We start from the raw sequence: 23,252 nt of genomic DNA on the forward strand, positions 1-23,252 counted from the left end.
TGAAGACCATCACACATTCAAGCAGATGAGGAATGGGTAGAGATTCCTCAAATTGTTTTGCCAGTAGGAGACAGAAAGGAGGTGCTGCGAGTGGCACATGGGCTACCAATTGGAGGTCATTTTAGGGTGAGGAAAACACAGGCTAAAATACAAAGACATTTTTACTGGCCTGGACTACACAAGGATGTAGTTGAATTTTGCCAGACATGCCACTCATATCAGCTAATCAGAAAACCACAGGCAGAAATAAAACCTTAATCTTCAATACCTATTCCAACATTTGATGAACCTTTCAGAAGAATCTTGACTGATTGTGTACGTCTCCTACCTCAAACAAAACGTGGGAATAAATATTTATTAACAATAATGAATGTGTCGACTAGATTTTCAGAGGCAATCCCATTATGCAACATGACCCTAAAAGGGTTGTCGAAGAATTAATTAATTTTTTAAAAAATGAGATATGGACTACCAATAGAGATCAAGTCAGATCAAGGATCCAAATTCACGTCCAAACTATTCAAGGCGGCTATGGATAACTTGGGAATAAAGCAATTCAAATCTACTTTGTACCATTCGGAATCGCAGAGAGCGCTAAAGAGATGACATCAAACATTAAAGACCATGCTGAGGGCTTATGGTCAGGATTATCCAGATGACTGGGATAAGGCAATTCCTTTTGTACTTTTTGCAATCAGAGATGCACCAAACGAATCGACCAAATTTAGCCCATTTGAATTAATTTTTGGGCATGAAGTAAGAGGGCCGTTAAAATTGATTAAGGAGAAGTTAACAATTTAGAATTCAGTAAGCCACTCATTTGGAGTCTGTATCAAATTTTAAAGAACAATGAAATAGAGTGGAGAGTTGGATGAATAAATTGAAATGTATCACAGCATACAATGAAATAGGAAGCAGATATGAAACACAAATTTAATTTTGCCATTGGGGATACGGTGTTACTTCCAGTAACAGGTGAAGTTTTAAAAGTCAGGTTTAGAGGACCTTATCAAGGTATGAGGAAAGGACTCTAGACAAGAAAACAATCTCACTGGGTGTATCATGTGAATATGCTCAGAAGGTATTTTGATAGGGAAGGAAAGCAAGAGGAGAAGGTGTTAATGATTACAGCACAGAAGGAAGAACCAAGTTCAGAGAATTCAGAATTGGACATTCCTTGAGTCAACTTGGACAATGAGGAAGTTGTCAAAAATTGTAATAAATTGAGTTACCTTCCACAAGAAAATCAAAATGACCTGAAAGAGTTATTACCAGCACATGGGGAGATATGTGGAAATAAAGTGGGAAGTACTAACCTAATGGCGCACGATGTGGATATAAGAGATGCTGTTCCGATTAACATCCTTATAGGCATAACCCTCTAAAGTTGGCACATGCTCCAAGATGGCATAGTCGAAGTGAGTTACAGTGACTGGAGTTCACCCAAAGTCATGTTGCCAAAGCCAGATGGTACTCAATGGTTACACGTGGACTATCGCAAAGTCAATGCCATTACAAAGACTGACTCATATCCAATTCCACAGTCGGAGAACTCTGTCAACAAAGAGGAACATGCAACTTACATTTCTAAGTTGGACTTGCTCAGAAGCTACTGGCAAGTACCTCTATCAGAGAGAGCAAAGGCAATTTCGGCTTTCGTAACACAAAATGAACCAGATCAGTTCAAAGTCATGCCATTTGGCTTGAAAAATGCTCCAGCCACTTTTCAGAGACTGACTAATAAGGTCATTGCTGGATTACCCAACTGTGTGGTGCATACTGATGACCTGGTGATTTTTAGTCATTCATGGAAGGAACATTTACAGCATTTATCGGAATTGTTTTATTGACTTCAGAAGGCAGGTTTGATGGCAAACCTAGCTAAAAGTGAATTTGCCAACGCTCAAGTTATCTTCCTGGGCCATGTTATTGGACATGGATAAATGGCCACAAGGAATGCAAAAACGAAAGTAACTGAGGAATTTCCCACAAAGTCAACAAAAAAAAAAGCAGTAGTATTGTTCCTGGGATTGGGTGGATTTTACCATAAGTTTGTGCTGAACATTAGCAATGTGGCTGCTTGACCCACCAAATTGTTAAAAAAGGGCAAGGAGTTTCAGTGGACAGTGGACTGTCAAAAGGCTCTTGACAGCCCAAAAGCTGTGTTAACCACTGCCCCAGTATTAGCCACATCGGATTACATGAAGCCTTTCAAGGTGGCTATCGATGCCAGTGATGTGGGTGTTGGTGTGATGTGCCTGCAGGAGGATGACGAGGGAATAGAAAGACCCATCAGGTACTTTTCCAGGACATGGAATGTTCATCAACAGAAATAGTCAACGGTGGAGAAAGAAACTTAAAGCTTGGTGGTGGCATTACAACATTTCAGTGTTTATATTACCAGCAATGCATCCGAGACTGATCATAACCTATTGATGTTTGTGGAAAGATTTAAAGACAAAAATGCTAAACTGTTCAGAAGAAGCTTGTTAATTCAGCCATTCAATTTGACAACTGTGCATGTGCAGGTCCTGAAAATGTGATTGCTGATGCCTTATCGAGACTCAAATGAGATATGAAGGCATTTGGTGGTGAGTGTACCGCAGCTTGAATTTGCATGCAGTTGCGCATGTTTACAGTTAGTATAGTGTACGTGTGTTTGGGCTACTAACCAGGTTTTTGAAGGATTTTAAAAACACAAAGCCATGTTTTGGTATTGATGGTTCATGTTTTCTTTAAGGGGAGAGGTGTCACAAAGGTGCCCCTTTTCTCAAATATACTGTATCCTTGAATTTTTTCAGAAGGGTCATAAACAGGCTAGGCTCCAATTAGACGAGGAGAAAGTGAGGTCTGCAGATGCTGGAGTATCAGAGCTGAAAATGTTTTGCTGGAAAAGCGCAGCAGGTCAGGCAGCATCCAAGGAACAGGAAATTCCTTTCCTGATGAAGGGCTTATGCCCGAAACGTCGAATTTCCTGTTCCTTGGATGCTGCCTGACCTCCAATTAGACGAGTTTGGTACAGAGATGAAAAGGATTTTAAGAGCCCTTTTGTTTATATATAAACAGATGAGACTTCAGGCCAAAGCGGTCATGTTTGAGAAGTGACGTGTATATTGGAAGGGGAGTGGTCAGCTCTCTAGCTGAGCAGTTCAGGTCAGATCTAGTTGGGTGTTCGGCAGCATGGAAAACCCCAATCCCCTCTTCTGCCCTAACTTCAACCTGTAAGCATCTGTTCCTTTTTTTAAACTGTGTTTTAAGAGGGGTGAGGGGGGCTTGCTTATTGGGACTGTTGTGTATATTTGGAACAGCATAATTAAGTCTAGTTTGGATAGACTGAGTTCTGTAGGGGTTCTTTATTCTGTTCTTCGTGTTTCATTGTGTAATTTTGTGAATAAATTTCTGTCTATTTTAAAATCTAGTAGTCAACCTAGCTACCTCACTCGGTGTAATATTCACTGTACACTTACCAAAACTATTTGCAAAGTTATGGTCTGGGCTGCCTGCTTAAGAATGTTTAGAGTGGTCTGGCCTAGTTCATACCACATTGCTGCCTTGCAGTTCAAGATCCCAAAATTTCAGCTCACCACTCACTTGGGATTCTGACACCAGTTTCAGAAGCCCTGGCATAAATAGACTGAACGTGGGCGGCACGGTGGCACAGTGGTTAGCACTGCTGCCTCACAGCGCCTGTAGACCCGAGTTCAATTCCCGACTCAGGCGACTGACTGTGTGGAGTTTGCACGTTCTCCCCGTGTCTGCGTGGGTTTCCTCTGGGTGCTCCGGTTTCCTCCCACAGTCCAAAGATGTGCGGGTCAGGTGAATTGGCCAAGCTAAATTGCCCGTAGTGTTAGGTAAGGGGTAAATGTAGGGGTATGGGTGGGTTGCGCTTCGGCGGGTCGGTGTGGACTTGTTGGGCCGAAGGGCCTGTTTCCACACTGTAAGTCTAATCTAATCTAATCTTGACATGGTTTCCATTATAAATTTCTATGGCTACGTTCGTAAAGTAAAAAGGTGACAGGGATGGTACAAATTTAAGGCTTCTATTATGTAACACGAAGAAAGTCAGCGGGTAAATTGAAGAATACAGAAATCTCTGCTTGCGGGACATTCTAGAAAGTCAACACTCCAAATACTTTACATCTCTCTCTCTCTCTGGTTCAGGAACTATGATTTCATGTCAAGAGCTATCAAAAACAAAATGCCACCAGTACTTCATACTTCTGCAATCAAAGAAAGACACCAAATATTTATTTATGGCATTACACACAGGCATCCATTTTAAGTTGACAAGTTTGAGGTTAGTTGGTGAGAACGAAGTATTTCAGAACAAATTTAAGAGAGATTGTACAATATACAATTTCCATTTTCCATATCTATATTGAAATTAAAAGCAAAGTAATCTATAGGACTGCAGAACATTAGGAGTCTAATGCTTAAGTAGAAAACATTTTCCTCAAGTACATTTACCACACTAGCCTGACACTTTTAATGAGCTATAATTGGTGGTGCTGCAGTCGTAGAAAAACAGCAACAGATGTGCCAAAGCCTGGATTGTAAATCAACTACTTAATGAAAACAGTGAGTGTTTGTGATGGACTATGACAAAGACAAAAAAATGTACACACTACTTACTATTTGTAGGAAAAATAATTGCTACCTTTAAGTTCTCAAATATTTCAGCAGTCACATTCACACTAGTGACTAATCAGAGCCCAACAATGAAAGCAGTTATGTATTGCAATGTGTCATTAATTTTAACTTAGAAAAATAGCTCTTAATGGCTACATGTTGCATGAATGGAAGATGATCATGTAATGAATTAGCTCCTACAGAGCTTAAGCAAAGAATCGGAAACACGGCTGAAACTACAGCCAAGTCTTTTAATTTTTCCACTAGACTTCAAATAGAAATAATCTACGGCTTCACAGGAACAGAGCAAGAATGTCAACAAAGCTTCCAGAAACCACCTGGAGAACTAAACACATTGGACAGCCACAGGAAACTCGTTCACTGTGTGCAAACACCAGCTGTTCCTAATTATGAGGATGTACTTGCAAAAGTACTGCAAGAAATCAGAAGGATGAAATTCTTACAATTTCTGACTGACTCGCCATCTAAATACTTCCAAGATTCACATGGGTGCAATTCATTGAGGGGCAAAAACAATGGATTACAAGAAATGATTCATAAATGGATAACTTTCAGCATTATCACATAACCTTGCGAGGACAGATCACAAATCAGAGGAACCAAAATGATGGCAATACCACAAATTAATGGTTTTTGAAGTATTGTCAATTTTCGACCCCAATATCCAATACAATAGCCAAATTACTCACATTAGTCATGCCAGAGATTTTAGATTAAAAATGACTAAGATATTCACTTCTCAACTTCATTCTTCTGCCTTGTCCCCATATCCCCTGATCTCCTAATCAAGAACCAATCTGCCTGTCTTAAGTACACTCAATAATTTGGCCTCCACAGCCATGAGATCCACAGATTAATGAGCCCCTGGCTGAAGAAATTCCTCCTCATTTCAGTTCTAAAGGGTCGCCCTTTTAATTCAGAGTCTGTGCCCTTGGGTCCTAGCTGCTCCTACGAGCGGAAGCATCTTCTCCACATCCATTCTATCCAGGACTCTTAGTATTCTATAAGCTTCAATTCAGATTCCTCCTCATCCTTCTAAATTCCACAGAGTACAGACTCAGAGTCTTCAACTCCTCCTCATATGGCAAGCCCTTCATCTCTCGGATCATTCTTGCAAACCTCCTCTGAACTTCCTTCAATGCTAGCACATCCTTCCTGAGATAAAGGGCCCATAAACGGTTCACAATATTCCAAAGGTAGTCTAACAAGACCCTTATGCAACCTTTGCCTCAACACTAAGTCTCTGCTCTTGTATTCTGGCCCTCTTAAAACAATGCCAATCCTGTATTTGACTTCCTAATTGCCAACTGCAAGTTAACTTTAAGAGAATCCTGAACTAGAATGCCCAAGTCCCTTTGTGCTTCAGATTTTTGAAGCCTTTCCCTGTTTAGAAAATAGTCTATGCACTTATTCTTCCTAGTAAAGTGCATAATTTCACACTTTCCCAGATTGCATTCATCTGGCACTTCTTTGCCCACTCTTCTTGCCTGTACAAGTCCTTCTGGAGCCTTCCCACTTCCTCAACACTAGCTATCCCTTCACCTTTGTGTCATCTGCAATCTTAGCAACAATGCTCTCAGTTCCTTTTGTCCATATCGCTCAGGTATAATATGAATTGTTATGGTTCCAACACCGACTCAGCAATGGATGGATCATTTCAGCAATTCTTAAAATCTTAGACAGGAGAAGTTTTCAAAATCACTGGTATGATCTTCCAGCCATTGGATGTACAACTAACCAAACACTGGAGAAATTCAGTGAGCTAACATAAGCAATTATGGGCTTTGACCAGATACAAGCAGCCGCAGGTTGGAATTGTTTCCATAAAAGATATCTCCTTATGGACCACTTCTGGTAATCCAATCTTGTTGCCAGGAAGCAAATTGCATCCATACACATCTTGGAAGTTTTAGATTGATACTCAATTAGAAATGTGCAGGTGAAGGTAGCAAATGGGATGTTGTCCTCCATAGCAAGAGGATTTGAGTACAAGAGCGAAGACGTCTTGTAACAATTGTACAGGACCTTGGTGAGACCACACCTGAAGCACTGTGCCCCATTTTAGTCTCCTTATCTAAAGGAGGATCTTCTGGCCATGGGGGGCAATTAAGGTTTACCAGGAATGATGTATGAAGAATGACTACATTCACTAGAGTTTAGAAGAATTATGGGGATCTTAGAGAAATCTACACAATTCTAACAGGACCAGACAGGAAAACACACAAGAGGTGTTCTCAATATCTGAGGAAGGATATGGTGAAGGTCATTAGGGCTAAGATGAAGAAAAATCTCTTCACCCAAAGAGTGGTGAGCCTGTAGAATTCTCTACCACAGAAAGCAGCTGGGGGGGGGGGGAAGAGAGAGAGAGAGGAGGCAGTGGCAAGGGTGCAATTCGGCAATCAATCAGCTAAGATCATACTAGATGGCAGACTGACTTCAAGGGATGAATGGCCTCCTCCTGCTCCTATTTTATATGTTTCTATGCTTTTCATGAAGAAAATAATTTACAGTCCCTAGACAAAATGGTAGTTTTAAAAGCAACATTAAGCAAAGGACTCCATAAGCTATGCAAAGTTAAATAGCAATCCAGACATCTAAAAACTTGATGCTAAAAAATCAATCAAGTTAGTCTGAATTGACACAGGTGACTTCAGTTAAAACTGAACAAGATCATTTTGCAAACTCTACTCAAGCACTAATTTAAGAAGGTACACAATTGGTCAGAGAATTTAGATTCAGACCCTAATTGCCCAAGATCAACACTGATTTTGAGTCAATGTGCTGCACATACATTAGCTGACAGCACTACCCCACTTGCTCTCAGCAGCCCTGAAGGAAGAAGGTATTAACTAAATTTGCCAGCCATTTGACTGCACTTCTGGGGGCAATCCAAGTTTACGGATTCAAATTTTCAAAAGTTTTTAAATCAGCTTTAGGTGGCTATCAATTCGCGAAGAAGATCATTGCTATTTCTGCTAAAGTGCACACAGCCTTCTGATCAAGTGGCAACTGCCTGACATTTCTAAATGTAATATGGCTGAGTTCCTTGTCCCTTTATTGGAGACTCAATTTGATCACAGCAGCTGTCCTTTCCAAGCTAGAATTCTTGTGCAGGTATGTGGTGTCCTACTTTGCGTGGGTCAGAGATAGTGCAGTCTGCCAAATATCCCTGGCAGTAGTGTACAAATATACTGGTAAATCCCAAGATAGATTACCCATGTATGTGCCTTCTATAAAGCCACTGTAGTCTGCTGTAATTCTGTGGCTGATTTTCTAAAAACAAATCAAAACTCAACAGCTATATGGCAAGCAATTATCATTTCATTAAATCATAGCTGCAGTGTCAAATTCCAGTATTACCCACCATAAACTGCTCAGATGATGCTAGATCAGTTAAATGCTATAAAGTAAAATTTCTCATTTTTCTCTTTTGCTCCAGATAGCTCATGCCTCATACATATTGTGGAAGAGTGTTACAGATCACTCTGAGTCAGAGCTGCTGTGGCAATTTGCACATTTCCAGACATGAGATCGTCAGGAGTTGTGGATTGTGATTGGAGAGGCTCAAACTTCCTAGCACCTAACTGCCCAGAATTTTTTCCTGCTCTCAACTGCAGACCATCTGTGGGTGTTTGAAAGATGTGCTAGTTTGAAGTCAACGTGTTTGACTACATTATAAACATAACTTCTTTGGGCATCAAGTTCATGGGTGGGGCTCAAACCAGAGTTTCTGGCTCAAAGACAGGTATACTATCAACTACACCACAAGGCCTCCTGTCACTGATAAACATACGAGAATGAAATTCAACCAGTTATGAAAACTTGCAGATCTATATCCTGGAGAATGACAGTAAAACTATTTTAAATCTCTCTGTCCAGAATTGAAGTTTCAGAAACTAAATTTGTTTATATGAAAGAAATTCAACACTAATTTCAATGTTAAGAGTGAACTTGCTGCCAAACTACAGACAATTTTAAAATTAAAATGATCATTGTAAGCTGCTTAGTTAGGCAGAGTCTCTGCAGTGGAGTGACATCCACAATCATGGAAACGTCACCAAATATTAACTTAGAGCAGTCGACAAATAGGAGGATGGTAAACGTTTATTCAGCTTCATTCTTCTTCTCTCTTTTCCCGCCAAGAATACGCTTCCTTAAACCATAAATTCCAGATTTCTTATCTCCTCCTCTGCCGATTTGCTTCCTTTCCTCCCATATCAGTTCCATTAATCTCCAATTGTAGGCACCTTCTAACACCTTGAATAAACTCATAATTCTAAAACATTTTATGTGACATGTATATATCCTTCACAATATCCACTACTGGGTGCCAAAGACTATATTAAAGAGAAAAGCTAAAGTCTGATTTTTAAAAAATAGTCACTTGTGTGATATAGGCATTGCTGGCTGACTTACACACATTAAGCGCATCCAACTGTTGCTTCCACACTTGCCTTCTCATACCCCTTTTGAATTACCTGCTCCATATTGGTACCGTCTCGATTTTAAAACCATTTTCTTCAACCATCTCCTCAACTTCAAATCAAAAATCTCTGAACTCTTTCCTGTTGCTAATTAAAAGTTAACCTCCCTAACGTTTGAAGTGCTTTGAAACATCTTTGTGCATGGGTTTTTAAACAATAATTTATGTAAGTTACATGCAAGAAATTGCACATAATTTGTACCCAGCAGAAGTACAGATATGAAGTTATTTACCTAAAGAAATAATTAATTTGAACAGAACTGAGATACATAATTTTATGCCTTGTCTTTTTACTTTGCTTACTGAATTATTATGGCACAAAATGAATATTAAGTGACTTTTCTGACAACAGATTTGATTAAACAAAAAATTCAGACCAGCTAATTTTTTTAAAAATCACTCATGGGATGAGGGGGCTGCTTGCTGGACTAGCATTTATTGCTCAGTCATGGATGCCATTACGACGGTAGTGATGAGCTGCCTCCTGAAACCACTACAGTCCATTACTGTAGTTTTCTCTTTTGATTTCAGTTTTTTTTATATTCACTCATGAAGCTTGAAGCTTTGCCATCCAGGTAAAGCAGCAGACTTGATTGGCACAACATCCACAAGCATGCACTTCCTCTATCATCAATGCTCAGTAGCAGCAGCAGTAGTAGTAGTAGTGAGTGCTATCTACAAGATCCTTAGACAGCACCTTTCAAACCCATGACCACTTCCATCTAGAAGGACAAGGGCCACAGATACATGGGAATACCACCATCGTCAAGTTACCCTCCATGCCACTCACCATCCTGACTCAGAAATATATCACAGTTCCTGGCCAAAATTCTGGAATTCCCTCTCTAAGGGCATTTTGAGTCCACCTACAGCATGTGGACTGCAGCAGTTTAAGAAGGTAGTTCACCACTACCTTCTCAAGGGCAATTAGGGATGGACAATAAACGCTGGCCTACCAGCAATGTCCACATCGTACAACAGAATAAAGAAAAAAAATGAGATGTCAGTGTTGCTGGCTGTATTATGCAAATAAAGCAAATTTAAGTATTGCTCTTCCACATCTGCCAACAGGGATTTCCAGGATTTTGATCCAGCAACAATGAAGGAATGGCAATATATTTCGAAGTCAGAATAGTGAGTGGTCTGGAGGCAAACTTGCTTGTGCTGATGCTCCCATCTATCTTTGTACTTCCCAATGGCAGTGGCTGTATATTTGCAAAGTGCCACCCAAGAAGCCTTGAAGACTTATTCGTCGCACATCCTGTAGATGGGTGTACACTGATGCTGGGGTGTGTGGGGGGGTAGGGGAGATATGTGATTTTGGTGCCAAACAAGTGGCTGCTTTGTCCTGGATGGTATCTAATTTTTTCAGTATTGGCGAAGCTGCATTCATCCAGGTAAGTGGGGAATAGTCCACCCCATTCCTGACAAGCCTTGTAAATGGTAGGTTGGATTCATGATTGAGCTGTCTGCTGCAGGATTTGTAGCCTCTGACGTGTTGTTGTAACTGCAGTATTTATATAGCTAGTCCAGTCTGTTTCTGGTCAATGGTAGCCCCAAAGACATTGATAGAGGATTCAGTGATGAAATAATTGAATGTCGAGGGACAATGGTTCCACTCTCCCTTGTTGGAGATTGTCATTGCCTGGGATTTGTGTGGCACAAATGCAACTGCCACTTGTCAGCCCAAACCTGAATATTGTCTGTGTCATGCTGCATTTGGACACAGACTGGTTCAGTGCCTGAGGAGTCATGAATAGTCCTGAAAATTGTGCAAACATCAGCAAGAATCTCCAGTTCTGCCCTCCTGATGGAGTTAAGGTGAAGTAGCTGAGGATAGTTGGGCCGAGGACACTATCCTGAGGAATTCAGGGCTCTGGGGGTACAGTGGTAGCATCCCTGCCTCTAAGCCAAGAGACACAGGTTCAAGTCCCACCTGTTTCAAAAGGTGACATAACAAATTTGAAGAGGTTGATTAAAAAATATATCGCCTGAGAAATTCCTAAAGAGATGTTCTGGAGCTGAGTGACTGACTTTCAACAACCGCAATGATCTTGCTTTGTGCCAGACATGACATTAATCAGCAGCGTTTTTATCCTGATGCACATTAACATCAGACTTTCTAGGGTTCCACGATGCCACATTTGTTTAAAATGTGACCGTTCGGCACTTTGGGATGTCCAACAGTCACGAAAGGTGGCATAAACGTGTTACGTTCTTTCATCCATCTTCACAAAATTAATGAAGACTGGTTGCTGATTACTTACCATTGTTCCAAATGATAAATCTACTAACAAGATCTATTGACCACACTTCTTGACTGAGCTCTTTCAGTCTAGTTCTAGAATGCTAAACATGTTAAAATTTCCTGACTCATTTCTAAATGATTTGGATGTGGACATAGGAGGTATGGTTAGTACTTTTATAAATGACACCAAAATTGGAGGTGTCATGGACAGCGAAGGAGGTAACCTCGAAGTACAATGGGATCTTGATCAGATGGTCCAATGGGCTGAGGAGTGGCAGATGGAGTTTAATATAGATAAATGTGAGGTGTTGCATTTTGGCAAGACAAATCAGGGCAGGACTTATACACTCAATGGTAAGGTTCTGGATAGTGTTCCTAACAAATGAGTCCATGGGAGTTTAGGTTCACTGCTCTCTGGAAGTAGAGCCACAGACAGCTAAGACAGCAAAGGCAGCATTTGGTAAACCTGCCTTTATTGGTCACTATAGACGTTGGGAAGTCATGTTACACCTCTACAGGAGACTGTTAGGCCACTTTTAGAATACTATGTGCAATTCTGGTCTCCCTTCTATAGGAAGGATGTTGTAACACTTGAAAGACTTCAGAAAAGATTTACAAGAATGTTACCAAGGTTGGAGGGTTCGAGTTATAGGGAGAGGCTGAGTAGGCTGGTGCTGTTTTCCCTGGAGTATCAGATGCTGAGGGGTGGTTTTACAGAGGTTTATAAAATCATGAGGAACATGGAGAGGATAAATAGCCAAGGGGGAGTCCAAAGCTAGAGGGCATATGTTTAAGGTGAGAGGGGAAAGATTTAAAAGGGACCTAAGAGACAACTTTTTCACACAGAGGAAGGTGCGTGTATAGAAATGCCAGAGGAAGTGGTGGAGGCTGGTGCAATTACAACATTTGAAAGGCACTTGATGGGTATATGAATAGGAAGGGTTGAGGGGGATATGGGCCAAATGTTGGCATATGGACTAGGTTTATTTAGGATATCTGGTTGACATGGACAAACTGGACTGAAGAGTCTGTTTCCGTGCTGTATGTCTATGACTCTAAATCATTGAGCTCTAATTTAAGGACTATGTATCATGTGTATCACTCTATTTAACAATATAAACCAAAGAGGACAATTCGCCAGAGGATGCAGAAGCAGACAGAATCAGAGTGTATAGGTGTGTAAGTCATTGAAGGTGAGAGGACAGGTTGAGAGCAGTGTTATGAAAACATAGGATATTCTATCTTTTATTAATAGGGGCACAGAATACAAGAACAGGGAGGCTATGCTGAATGTGGATTGGATAATGGTTGTGCTGAAGCAGGACTACTATCACCAATTCTGGACACTATCGATTTAGGAAAGATATGAACAAGTTGGAAGTGCATAAATGATTCACAAGAATGATTTTAGGAATGACGAAGTGAGACTGGAGAGAAAAATGGCAAGAAGAGATTTGATAGAAGTATTCAAAACAATGGGTGTCTGAATAGAGTAGATTGGAGAGTCTGTTCCCTTTACTGAAAATATCAAGAATGTGAGGACACCAATTTAAAGTAATTGGCAAAAGAAACAAAAGCAATATAAGAAGACACTTCTGGACTTAAATGCTCCAAGTGCCTACAGGATGCAAGTTCAATTGAAGCATTCAAGAGAAAGTTAGATGATTGACTGAAAAGGAAACTGTGCATGGTTCCAGGGAGAAAGCAGTAGAATGGCACAGAATGAAATGCTCAATCATAACGGGCTAGATGGCCTTCTCCTGCACAGTAACAACTCTGTGATACTGAGAATGCAGGAAATAGTTTCTCTGTACCTCAATCTTCCTTTATCATTTTAAAGAAGTCAACCACATCAACGTTCAATCTTTTAAACCCCGGAAACCAGAAAACTGGATGATGGAACCCATCCTATGTATCCTATCTATTTTACTCACATTTAACTCTAATGCACTGTTAACATTTTGCTTCACCTGCACTATGCCCTTTCTGACATGTTTGCTGCCCAAACCGAACACACGACATGAGATGGTTTCTGCATCATATCACTTCCTCACTCTCAAATTCCAACCCTCTTTCAATAAAGAGCAACATTCCATTAACTGGTTTTATTATTAGTTATAGAAATATTGGACACATGCTACAATAGTCATACAACTACTGATGACAGGAAAGAGAGTACTGAGAGTTTGATACTGCAACAAAAACAAATCATAGTATTCATCAAGGGTCAATTTAATTTTGAGATAATTTTTCTGAAATGACAAATTATCCTAGGTATGAAAAATCAAAATTATTTTGGTTATTTCATATTGGAGTTAGAATTTGAAACATACTTGTAAAGTCATGTATATTTAAAAATGAAATCACACCTTTGCAAAGTTGTTACATGTAAACAATACAATGATAAACTGCATTTCTATAATAGCCTACATTCAATCCAGAGGAGAGCAGACAAAAGACATATTTAAAGGCACTCTGAAATGAAAACAGAATTACATTAACCAAAAAACGTCACTGCAGAATAAAATGGAATTAAAAATGACAACGACTCAAAACAGGAAAAGGTTATTTCTGTACCACTGAACAATTAATTGTGGCATCTAGTTCCAGTACTGCAACTGGTTTCTGATTATGTCAAGCGTGAAAACAGAACCCTTGACTCAAAATTATATTTAGAAATTAAACAGTTGGACACTGTGGCAGCAATTAGACAAAAGACAGCAAGATGTTCTAATATGGGTTTGAAAAAATGTTCAGTACCTGTATTTAGAAGAACTGCAATGAATATGATGATATAAAAGATATGTACACTTATTTCAGGTGTATAAAGGCTGAGTAAGTATTGCAATAACGTTGCTTTAATATAGTAAAAGAAAATACACAATAATACTGGAACACAAGATTAAGCTTGCTGGAAGGTAAGCAATAGAGTTTTTTTTATTATGGCTGCGATTCTGGCAAGTTTACTTTGGGATAAAAACAGAAATGCAGATAAGCATGCTTAAAAATCTAACAATGCAAATCGTTCCTTGTCATGACTTGCCTCTGTTCCCCTCCCCCACGACAAAGCATCTCTGACAGACCTGTTGCGCATCTCCAGAATTTTCTGTTTCTATATCACGAGCATGTGCAGATCCTCCTTGTTTCTTTTCCCCAAAAGCTTACAACTTGGTGATTGGGCAAGATCCACAAACAGTACAGTACTGTGGCACAAAGTGCAAAGTGGTCAATAGTTTCAAACTGTACTTACCAAATCAATCAGATCACTGAGGTTCTTCTCAATTTGCTGAGGAGGAAGACGCCTCATTAAATCCAAGGCACAGTCCAGTTGTTGTTCAGTCTAGGAAAAGGATGAGAAAACATTATTAACAATACAGTCTACATTTATATCCCAAACAGCTTACACCACAGAATCCTGTTCAACCCAAGAGGTGCATTAAATCACAAGTAAAACTCCAAAATGGAGGTCCAAATTCCTCCATGAACCTTAAAAGGTAAAATTTCAAGATTTGATTCCACTCCTACAAACGAATAAATCCATGATCGTATTCCACAAACAGGTCATCCATTGTGACAGCAGTCACAATGACAACTTGTTAATCACATATTCCCGATAACTTGCAATTCAATCAAATGCTTATAATTATTGCTATGCAACTTATGAGTAGAGTACTCTTTTACTGCCAGTGGATCATGAACCTAGAATGTCCTAATTAAGAACACTGCCAGTGTAAACACACAATATGGACTGCAGTGAATCAACACGTAATTGACCATTGTCCTCTCAAGGGCAATTATAAATGGGCAACATATGCTGGCCAGCTCACATCCCATGAAACGTTAAATAAAATCACAAAAATACAGCTGCACTGATAAATTTAATATAGAAATTCTACAAATTCTACTTCACAGGCAGAATGAATTCATTAATGCTTAAACTACTTTTTTTCTTTTTGCCACGCCTGTGGCTATGGTTTTAGAAATGTTGACAATTTGCAATTATCTGATGACTGAAGTTTAAAAAACTACTCAGACCAGATCAAATTGGTTGACTACAGGCGAGGAGTGTAAAATGTGAGCAGTCTTTTCAACAGTGTAATTTAACATAAGGTGAACATTTACAGATGTGTATAATGAGCAAAATTAGCTGCTTTGGATTTGTGTTCTACAAAAAGTGTTGAACGTTTTTCTAATTCTTTTTCTAAAATAAAGGAAAAGTTATACCGATAAAGGAATTGCAATAAATGTAGCAAATAGTGTACTTCACTATCCAACACTCCTGACTCCCCAGTCATTCTACGATCTATAATGCACAAAGCCCACCCAAACACGACGGCATATCTTTTATCGCCTGAATAGATATAGGTAACTGCATACAGAAGTGTCAGAACCTACAACAATAAAGCAGTTCACTTAATCAATAATCTATGCAGAACAGAAAAATCCAAATCCACACCCTCCACCAAAGGTGCGCCATAGCTACATGATGTATAATACACTGGAGCAAATCACCACAGCAGGCCCCAAAACTGTAAGATCTACCATCTCAGAGGATAAGCACAACTGGCACATGGCAACATCAGTATCTTGAAATTCTCCTCCAAAATCAAACATGTATAACTGTTCCTGCATGGTGACTAGGTCAAAATCCTGGAACACTCAACTGAACATCACTGCACTCGTACGTGTGCGTGTGCGCGTGTGTGTGCGCGCGCGTGTGTGTAAGCTTGCAGGTGCAACAAAACGTAGCTAGAAGCATGGAATAAATGCTAGTTTTACTTGCAGCTTCTGTATCCAAGAATAAATGCGAAACAACTGTGGTTATATTTTCAGAGGAAACAGTAAGATATCATTGTTGCTGTAAGGGATCACATTTTCCATTTTTGACTAAAAACAAATGGAAGTTGGACTGTTGTATAGCCGAAATGCCAGTTGAGTTTTGTAATTTGGAAACATCAAGTCAGATACATTTTTAGCTGTGCAGCACAAGGCTGCTTTGAGCAGGAACTTTGAGATAGAGTGGCACCAAGAATCTTTGAGTTAAGGAACAACTGCCAGCACTCAGATTTGTTGCAAATGCAGGACAGCCAGGGACTCCAGAGCTAGGAGGTGAAAACATCCTTCTCATCTTCTGTCACTGTGTGGAGATGAAAAATCTTAAAAGAACTCGAACAAGAAAAATAAACTAGGTCCACTGGATCAACTATCAAACTGAAGAGTAACCATTGCTTTACAGACAAGCATGTCTTCTGTGTTAAAAATCAAGAGGAATCATGGGAGACAAATTTAACCCATCTTGGAGATCTGTACTTTTGATCTTCAGAATTTTGTTATCCCTGAGCTTTTTTACCCCAATACACGTGTGTGTCAAACTGTCAGCCTCTTTTCTGTCTTAAGCCAGAGTAAGTGTGTCTTTGGGGTTTAGAAAAGGGTGTTGTTTAATTTGCATAACATTCATTCTTTTCTCTGCCATTTAAAGTTAAGTATAATACTGTAGTTACTTCTTACGAATGGTAAAACCTGGTAGGAATTCCTTTTATCCTGAGGAGCAGTCAGTCAAGCAAATTGGTCACCTTGGTGGTCTAATCAGAGTTTTTGTATATTTTACAACGGCTTAACAATGGGGCACGCTTAGCAGCACACTATTTCAAGTTGAGTGGGGAGAGTTACAAAGTGTTAAAAAGTCCAGCATGTTACGTTCCTTTAATTCAGAAGTCTTCTTTGATTCAAAGTAAAACACAGTAGATGAGAAGGAGATGGGACGGCATAGAGACAAGTCCCTGTGACTTTATATTGAGTGTTCCCAGCGCTTTTCCAGCAACACATTTTCAGCTCTAATCTCCAGCATCTGCAGTCCTCACTTTCTCCTGTTCCTAGAGATGGGGCAGCACACAGTGTCTCAGTGGTTACCACTGCTGCCTCACAGCGCCAGGGGCCCGGGTTTCCTCCAGGAGCTCCAGTTTCCTCCCACAACCCAAAGATGTGCAGGTTAGGTGAATTGGCCATGCTAAACGGTCCAGTGTTTCAGGGGTGTGTAGGTTAGGTACATTAGGAGAAAGTGAGGACTGCAGATGCTGGATATCATAGCTGAAAACATGTTGCTGGAAAAGCACAGCAAGTCAGGCAGCATCCAAGGAGCAGGAGAGTCGACGTTTCGGGCATAAACCCTTCTTCAGGAATGAGGAAAGTGTGTCCAGCAGGCTAAGATAAAAGGTAGGGAGGAGGGACTTGGGGGAGGGGCATTGGAAATGCGATAGGTGGAAGGAGGTCAAGGTGAGGGTGATAGGCCGGAGTGGGGGTGGGGGTGGAGAGGTCAGGAAGAAGATTGCAGATTAGGAAGGCGTTGCTGAGTCCGAGGGATTTGACTGAGACAAGGTGGGGGAGGGGAAATGAAGAAACTGGAAAAATCTGAGTTCATCCCTTGGTTGGAGGGTTCCTAGACGGAAGATGAGGCGCTCTTCCTCCAGCCATCGTGTTGCTATGGTCTGGCGATGGAGGAGTCCAAGGACCTGCATGTCCTTGGTGGAATGGGAGGGGGAGTTGAAGTGTTGAGCCACGGGGTGGTTGGGTTGGTTGGTCAGGGTGTCCCAGAGGTGTTCTCTGAAAAGTTCCACAAGTAGGCGGCCTGTCTCCCCAATATAGAGGAGGCCACATCAGGTGCAGCGGATGCAATAGATGATGTGTGTGGAGGTGCAGGTGAATTTGTGGCGGATATGGAAGGATCCCTTGGGGCCTTGGAGGGAAGCAAGGGGGGAAGGTGTGGGCGCAAGTTTTGTATTTCTTGCGGTTTCAGGGGAAGGTGCCGGGAGTGCAGGTTGGGTTGGTGGGGGGTGTGGACCTGACAAGGGAGTCACGAAGGGAGTGGTCTTTTCGGAATGCTGATAGGGGAGGGGAGGGAAATATATCTTTGGTGGTGGGGTCCGTCTGGAGTCAGGAGAAATGTAGAGCAAGAGAGTAAGGGAATGAGTCTGGGTGGGTTATTCTTCGGTGTGGACTTGTTAGGCCAAATGGCCTGTTCCCACACTGTAGGAGTTCTATGAATTATGAACTTCTATGAACAAGTCCAGGTCACCTGGTGGCCACATGGACAGGAAACAGTCAAAACTCACTGAAAGCAAGGTTTAAAATTTCAGTACCTCAATAACAAGGAGTGGTCTTAATGATACCCTGACTCTCGGAGACAGTTTAACAGTGATACGAGGAAGAACATCCACAACAAGCGCTGCTCTGCCTGGCAGAACAGGACAGCTTTTCAGTTAACCACTAAGTGGTGGGCTGGTGAGGATGTAATCCCTGTCCAAGGAAACAAGGATAGTGATGACTTAAAGGACAGAGTCACAAGAGGGAACTTAGCAACAGGTACTGCATTTAATTATGTTCAAAAGGGTTGAATGAAGATGACGTTGTTTACAAGGACACTGGAGGATTCATCCTGGTGAAGCGGAAAGAAAAGACCCTGTTAGAATTAGAAGAAGCTTTGAACTTTAATCATACGACTAAACCTCTGTAGAGTAGTACAATGTATAAATTCAGTTTGGAATGTGCTTTTGTAAATTACTGGGGAATGCTTTTTCTGTAGTGCACGAACAGAAAACCAGGCAATGTTTAAGCCAATGTTGACTTTAGTGTGATTACAGTAAACATCTTAATATGAAATCATGACATGTGATCCTTGAGTCAGCGACTGGAAAATTCATATTTCAAAGTTATCAGTCTCTTCAGGGATTGTTATGTCATACAGGAAGCCTACAAAAATGCAACAGCATGAATAAAATAGTAACTGACAGGAAAGACAGAGTTACTGTAAACTGGGTGTTACTTAGTTTGGAGAGTCAGAAATGATAAACATTTCAACTAAGCGTTAAGTCTATAATGTTTCAAAATCATACCGATGATTCAAAATTGGTCACAGGAAGCAAAAGAAAACAAAACAGAACTCAAAAAAACAAAGAGGGGGAAAATGTCTTTGCTGAAGGTGCGCTAGACTCACAAACAGCCAGGGAGAGATAGGAAAACAGATATGTAGCCAAATCTCAGAAGGGTAAAAATAATAGGGTTACAGTAGTCAGAATTGCAACTTCTCCAATATTGGATGAGAATTAATGAAGTCTGAAAGGCTTGGGAGGGCAGAAAAAGTACGTCCAAGAGAGCTCTGTAAGCCATTAAGTAGAAAGTTGTACAATACAGGGCATGCTGGACCTAATTTTAGGGAACAAAGCTGGTCAAGTTGTAGATGTGGCAGTGGGGTGCATTTCAATAATAGTGACTGTAATTCAGTAAGACGTAAGGTAACATGAGTAAGGACAAGGTTGGACCAAAAATAAAAGTTCTAAAAAGGAGGAAGGCTGATTTTAAAAAGATAGAAAGTAGCCAAAGCAGACTGGGAGCAACTATTTGCAGGAAAACCCACAATCGGAACAGAGGATACATTCAAAAGAGTAAAAGTTAGAGTGCAGGGCCAATGTGTTCCCATAAACGTGAAGGGTAGGACCAACAAGTGCACAGAACCCTGAATGTTAAAGGATGTACAGGACTGAAGAAAAGAAGGAAGCTTATAGTAGATACCGAAGGTTAAAACAGAAGAGACCTTCAAAAGAGTATCAGAAGTGTGGGGCTGTTACTCAAAAATTAAATTAGGAGATCAAAGAAGGTTCATGAAAAATTACTGGCAAGTAACAATAAGGAAAGTCTAAAGGTGCATATTGGGGCAAGAGAATAACTCAGAAAGAGTAGGGCCCAGTAGAGAACCTTCCTGAAGAAGGGCTCATGCCCGAAACGTCGATTCTCCTGCTCTTTGGATGCTGCGTGACCTGCTGCGCTTTTCCAGCAACACATTTTCAGCCCAGTAGAGATCAAAAGCAGCAATCTGTGCACAGTGCCAAAAGATATTGCTGAGATTTTAAGTGAGTACTTCATACCTGATTTCACAATAGAGAAGGATTACACAGGTCTAGAAATCAGGGAGGGAGACTGCATACTTGAATAAGTTATAATTAAAAGGAGGTATTTGTGGTTTTAGCAGACTTGAAACTGAATACCCAGGCTTACAGAGATATGTCTAAGGCTGCTGTAGGATAGGAAAGAGATTGCAGAGGCTCTGATTTTAAATTTCAAATCTTCTCCAACCACAGCAGGGGAGCCAGAAGACTGGAGGATAGGTAATGTCATAACATTATTCAAGAGGGTTATCAGAATAAACCAGGAGATTACAGGCCAGTGAGTCTAACATCTGTGATAGGCAAACTACTAGAAAACTTCTGTGGCATAGAATTTATATCCACTTGGAGAGGCAAAGGTTAATCAAGGATAGTCAGCATGGTAAGAGGTGATCCTGTCTAACAAATTTAACTGCACTTGTCAAGGTGGTGATGATGTGTCACTATCCTCAGAAGGTTTATGCAGTTGAGGTAGTCTCCATGGACTTTAGCAAGGCTTTTTCTTATCAAGGTCTCACATGGCAGATTGGTTAAGAAGCTAAGAGCCCATGGGATCCAGGGCAATTTATATTCAAAATTGGCTTAGTGGCAGGAGGGAAGTGGTGATGGTTGAAGGGTGTGTTTGTGACTGAAAACCTGGTGTCCAGTAGCATACCACAGGGTTTGGCACTAGGTCCATTGCTGCTTGTTGTATATATTAATGATCTAGACGCAAATGTAGAAGGTATGTTTGTAAGTAATTTTGCAATTGCCACAAAAATTGGTGGCATGTAAATAGTGAGGGAAAAGCCTTCGACTACAGGACAATATAGACAGTTTAGTCAGATGAACAGTGGCAAATGGAGTTGAATCCTGAAAATCATGAGCTGGTGCTTTTTGGGAAAAACATGCGAATATACCTTGAATGGCAGGATCCTAGGAATATAGAGGATCTGCAGGACTTTGGTGTTCAGGTCTATAGATCCTTGTAGGCAAGACAGGAAGATCAGGTGTCTAAGGTGGCACTTAGGAAATCTGTCATTATTAGTCAAGATGTAGAGGTGCCAGTGTTGGACTGGGGTGGACTAAGTCAGAAGTCACATAATACCAGGTTATGGTCCAACAGGTTTATTTTAAATCACAAGCTTTCTGAGCACTACTCATTTGACAGATAAAGTGATTTCATCTGATGAGGGAGCAGCACTTCAAAAGTTTGTGATTTCAAATAAACCTGTTGACTATAAACTGGTGTTATCTTCGGACATCATTAGTCAAGGCATGGAGTACAAAAGAAGAGAGGTTATGATGGAGCTTTATACAACTTTAATTAGGCCACAGCTGGAATTCTGTGTGCATTTCTAGTTGCCACACTATCAGAAGGAAATAATTGTACTGGAGAGAATGAAGAAAAGATTCACCAGGTGTCCCCTGAGCTGAATCAATTTAGCTACAAAAAGGGACTAGGTAGGCTGTGGTTGTCTTCCTGAGGGCGGAGAAGGCTGAGGGGGAGGGGAACCTGAGGTGTACAACAGTCTAAGAGTTTTAGACAGGGTAGATAGCAAGGTTTGTGAAGGGTAGCAAGGGTAGATAGGGGGAAACGTTTCCCTTTAGTAGATAGATTGAAACCAGTGGGCACAGTTTTAAAGGTAAGGAGCAGAAGGTTTAGAGGGAATTTGAGGAAAGTTGTTTTCATCCAGAGGTTGAAAACATCAGGAACTCACTGCCTAAAAAGGATAGTAGAGACTGGTCCCCTCAAAACATTGAAGAACTATTTAGACGAGCACTTGAAATGTCAACGCCGACAAAGCTACAGGCAAAGTGTTGGAAAATGAAATTATCAAAGATCGAACTTTGAAATTATAATAGATGGATCAGCATGGACACAATAGTCTAAAAAGCTTCTCTGCCTGATGTACAAACTCTGACTTGAACACCAAAATCTCACAGGTCGAAAATATCTGGTAAACTGAAGAGTACTGTCAAGACTCCAAGAGAATGAAAAAAGGTTAACTGAATGACCTGGCTGGCAAATGATCATATACAAACAAGTTATATAACATTTTAAAAAGTAAATAGGCAGTATGCTTCTGTGAAAAGTTAATTTCCTATTATTTTTATTATGGTAGGTGTCAAAGGAATTTGAAATGATCTAAGATTCTGGCTCAGAACCACATGACCCGAAATTGGCAAATAGGTGGCAGCTGAAGTTCAATATGGAGAAGTGTGAGGTGATGTACATGGTTCAAAGAACATGGTAAGCCAATATAAAATAAAGGGTACTCTTCTAGACTGTGTGCTGGCGGAGACAGACTGAGGAGTATAGGTACATATGTCATTAAAAGGTGGCAGGACAGATAGAGAGCGCCATTGATAAAGCACAGTATTTAAAGGCTTCATTAGTAGGGGCATACAAGAACTCAGAGGATATGATTAACTTAGACAGAACTTACACTGTTTAGAGTGGAGTACTATGGGTGCCACACTCCAGGTATTTGTGAATGCACTGGAGAGGAATCAGAGAATGGTTATGAGTAAAGATTGGGGGACTGTTTTCTTTGGACATGAGAAGGTCAAGAGAAGGCCTAACAAAACTGTTCAAAATCATAAGGAATCTGGACAGAATGGATAGGGAAAAGCTATTACCATTTGCAAAAGAATCAAGAACCAGTGTTCAGTTTGAAGGTGTTTTGCAAAAAGAAACAAATGTGAGGTGAGGTGAGGAAAATACTTTTCACAGAGCGAGTAGTCAGGTTTTGGAATGTACTGCCTGGAAGAGAAATGGAGGCAGGATCAATTGAGGCATTCAAGATAGCATGGGATGATTATTTAATAGAAACAATGTGTAATGTTACCAGGAAGGTATTTTGAAAGCAATCTGTTCCAAGGTGTTATCACATTTCTCCGGCGTAGGTGGTACTTGAACCCAGGTCTCCTGGTTTAGAGTTAGGGACACCAA

The 23,252-nt window shown here is 40.6% G+C and overlaps 1 protein-coding gene across 2 annotated transcripts in view; it reads right to left on the reverse strand.

Annotated features, from left to right (window-relative positions):
* capzb (capping actin protein of muscle Z-line subunit beta) overlaps window positions 1-23,252 on the reverse strand; it is a 123,998-nt gene that overhangs the window by 74,574 nt on the left and 26,172 nt on the right. For both annotated transcript variants that reach the window (XM_060852444.1, XM_060852443.1), the window contains exon 2: window positions 14,632-14,721. In XM_060852444.1, coding sequence (XP_060708427.1) covers window positions 14,632-14,721 — 90 coding nt within the window. The remainder of the gene's footprint in view (window positions 1-14,631; window positions 14,722-23,252) is intronic.

This window comes from Hemiscyllium ocellatum, chromosome 37 (genome assembly GCF_020745735.1).
Source record: "Hemiscyllium ocellatum isolate sHemOce1 chromosome 37, sHemOce1.pat.X.cur, whole genome shotgun sequence".
NCBI lineage: Eukaryota > Metazoa > Chordata > Chondrichthyes > Orectolobiformes > Hemiscylliidae > Hemiscyllium > Hemiscyllium ocellatum.